Source organism: Rhagoletis pomonella, unplaced genomic scaffold (genome assembly GCF_013731165.1).
Source record: "Rhagoletis pomonella isolate Grant_MI unplaced genomic scaffold, Rhpom_1.0 Rhpom_scaffold_00006, whole genome shotgun sequence".
NCBI lineage: Eukaryota > Metazoa > Arthropoda > Insecta > Diptera > Tephritidae > Rhagoletis > Rhagoletis pomonella.
Window position 1 is genome coordinate 49,582,160 of NW_023458560.1, and position 2,580 is coordinate 49,584,739.

Below are 2,580 nucleotides of genomic sequence, written 5' to 3' on the forward strand. Positions count from 1 at the left end.
GGCTCGTTGTACGAGTCTATACAGCTGCCACCGCAAGTGGGGCAGCCATCCCTAATGCATATACAACAACAGCAGCAACAACAACAGCAGCAGCAGCAGCAACCCCATCCGCCGACTAATTATATCTCGATTTTACCGCCCACGATCGCCATACATCCACATCAGCAGGCTATCATTCATCAGCATGCGCCACCACACATACATCCATCGCATGGGCATGGGCATTCTCACCAGCATCATCATGGACCGCCTATTCATATACATCAATTTGTACCCGCAGCTTTTGCTGGCCCCGAATTGGAACCAACGGTGCAAACTGAACAACCGATTTCCTTGTTATCGGGCAGGCCATTGTCGCACATGGATGACATACCGCTGGATATAGGTGGTGGTGTTGCTGGAACGGTACTGCCGACCGGGTTGGGTGTGCTTACATGCACTACGCAGGTGCTGGCGCCGCCTAGTCCGGAGGTGCTGGTGGTGGAGAAGAAATTCTGCAGTGCCATGAAGACGCAAGCTACACAAACGGAGGTGCGAAAGGACGCATTCGCGCAAGTCTTGGCGCTAAGTCCACGTACAATGCATAAGGTACGTAGGAGGAAGAGAAAGGGTCACTTACACGTCACGTCAGTTTAGGAGCTTCAACTCACGCCTTTATTACAGGTCAAAGTGGTCTCACAAGGCGCGCAGACGAATGGACTGTTGAATGGCAAGAAACTTACAAAGAGTCTGTCAGAAATGCCGAACGGACAAGCATTACAGAGCGCAGAGGAGCGTCATATGAGGTATGCCAAGTGCATGCTCTCCGATCACAACTCGCATATTTCCCAAATCCCTCGTTTGTTCTAACTTTTCCTCTGGCTCTTTGCAGAAACTTCATCGACCACGGCGTCGTCTATCGCACGCAGTCAGAGGAGCCGCCAAAGTCACCACTAGATCTCGACGATCCAAACAACATAAACTACTATGAACCACCGCCGCCGTCGCAACTGCCCTCCGAGGAGAGCACGCCCTTCATCCCGAAAGACGCAATCGCCTTCGACTACGAAAGCAATAGTTTGCCACGGCGCGCTTGCACATTCCATCGAGAAAGCAGTTTTAGCTCGAATAGTCTGCCGCGTCGTGAGCCGCTACATGCGCACGATATTTGCAAGCACATTACCGAGTGTCCAGAGCTGATAGGCGACATCAATGGCAATGGCAACAGCGGTGCTGGACTGCTTGACTTTTCGAAGCCACATTTTCTGCCACCGCACAGCGAGTACTGTAAGAATGCCGATGAGCCGCTAACGTCCACCTCCACACTGACGGCAGAGCCTAGCGTCGCCGCCGAACCTGCCGATTTGCATAGACGCAAGTCAATGGTGGCCACGCTACCGCCACTAGATGCCGACATCACACCTACGCCCTTCAGACGCGACGACATACGTCGCCAATCGATGCCCATCTTTGTGAAGCAGGAGAAACTAATTGACGGTTTTGGGCCGCGCACATCCTTCCGCTCCAAGGCAAAACCAAAAACAGTGATAGCCGGTGGTGATATCTTCGATGAGAAGGAGATATTTATAGACTTCAAGCCGCATGTTTCCACAAAGTCGATGGCGCAGCAACAAGTGGCGCCAACTAAATATCGGCCTACATATAAGCTACCAACACAGCCATCGGCGCCTTCAATGGATGGTGCGCAACAAAAATCGGTAGATGAATGCGAAAATTGCCGCGCACTGCAGGCTGCCGATTCACGTTCCTCTGTAAGTGAAGATGACTACGAAGATGAGGTTGAAGGCGAGCAGCAGCCAGCCGTTATGGAGGCAGATGAAGTGGAGCAGGAGGAAAGCGATCAACACGATCCATTATACGAAAATGTGCCCAGCGTACACAAGCCTACAAGCGTACCCAGTATAGCGGAACGGCGTGCGAGTATGCGCAAACGTTCAGTGAGTTTAGACGAGCAAAATGTGGCGCAACAGAAAGCGGTTGATGTGTCGGCGCCACCCAGTCCCTGCCGCGAGGAGCTATTATTTGCAAATGCGTCCACTTATCCTTCCTCGGACTCGCTGGCAAACGATCTTACGCGTGATCACTCGGATGGCATTTGGAATGAGTCGCAAGTGACTGTCTTGACGGCCGAACAGAAGGAGGGCTCCGAGACCTCGTATACCTCGAATATGCTGCTAACACCATCAACGAGGCGGAAAAATCTGCTGCTGCAACATCAACAGCGCAGCTCTGTGGACACAGACGCGCTCGATTTGGAGGATACGCAAGTCGATTTGGTGAGTTTTACCGATATCACACACGAAGCCAAATTTTTGAAGTGAAACTTCTAGCCGACTTCGGACAAGGATATAGATAGATAGAGAGATAAAGATAGAGAAAGAGAAAGAGGAAGATATGGAGGTTAATAAATAGATAGAGTTATAGATAGAGAAAGGGAAAAAGATAAGGATAGAGGTACAAATACAGATATAGATGCAGACAGAGGTAGAGATAGAGACAGAGATAGAGGTAGAGATAGAGATAGAGATAGAGATAGAGATAGAGATAGAAATAGAGATAGAGATAGAGATAGAGATAGAG

The 2,580-nt window shown here is 50.3% G+C and overlaps 1 protein-coding gene across 1 annotated transcript in view; it reads left to right on the forward strand.

The window, feature by feature from the left end:
- LOC118741971 overlaps positions 1-2,580 on the forward strand; it is a 25,849-nt gene that overhangs the window by 10,867 nt on the left and 12,402 nt on the right. Inside the window, 3 exon segments of the mRNA XM_036473936.1 lie at positions 25-588; positions 664-785; positions 872-2,276. Coding sequence (XP_036329829.1) covers positions 25-588; positions 664-785; positions 872-2,276 — 2,091 coding nt within the window.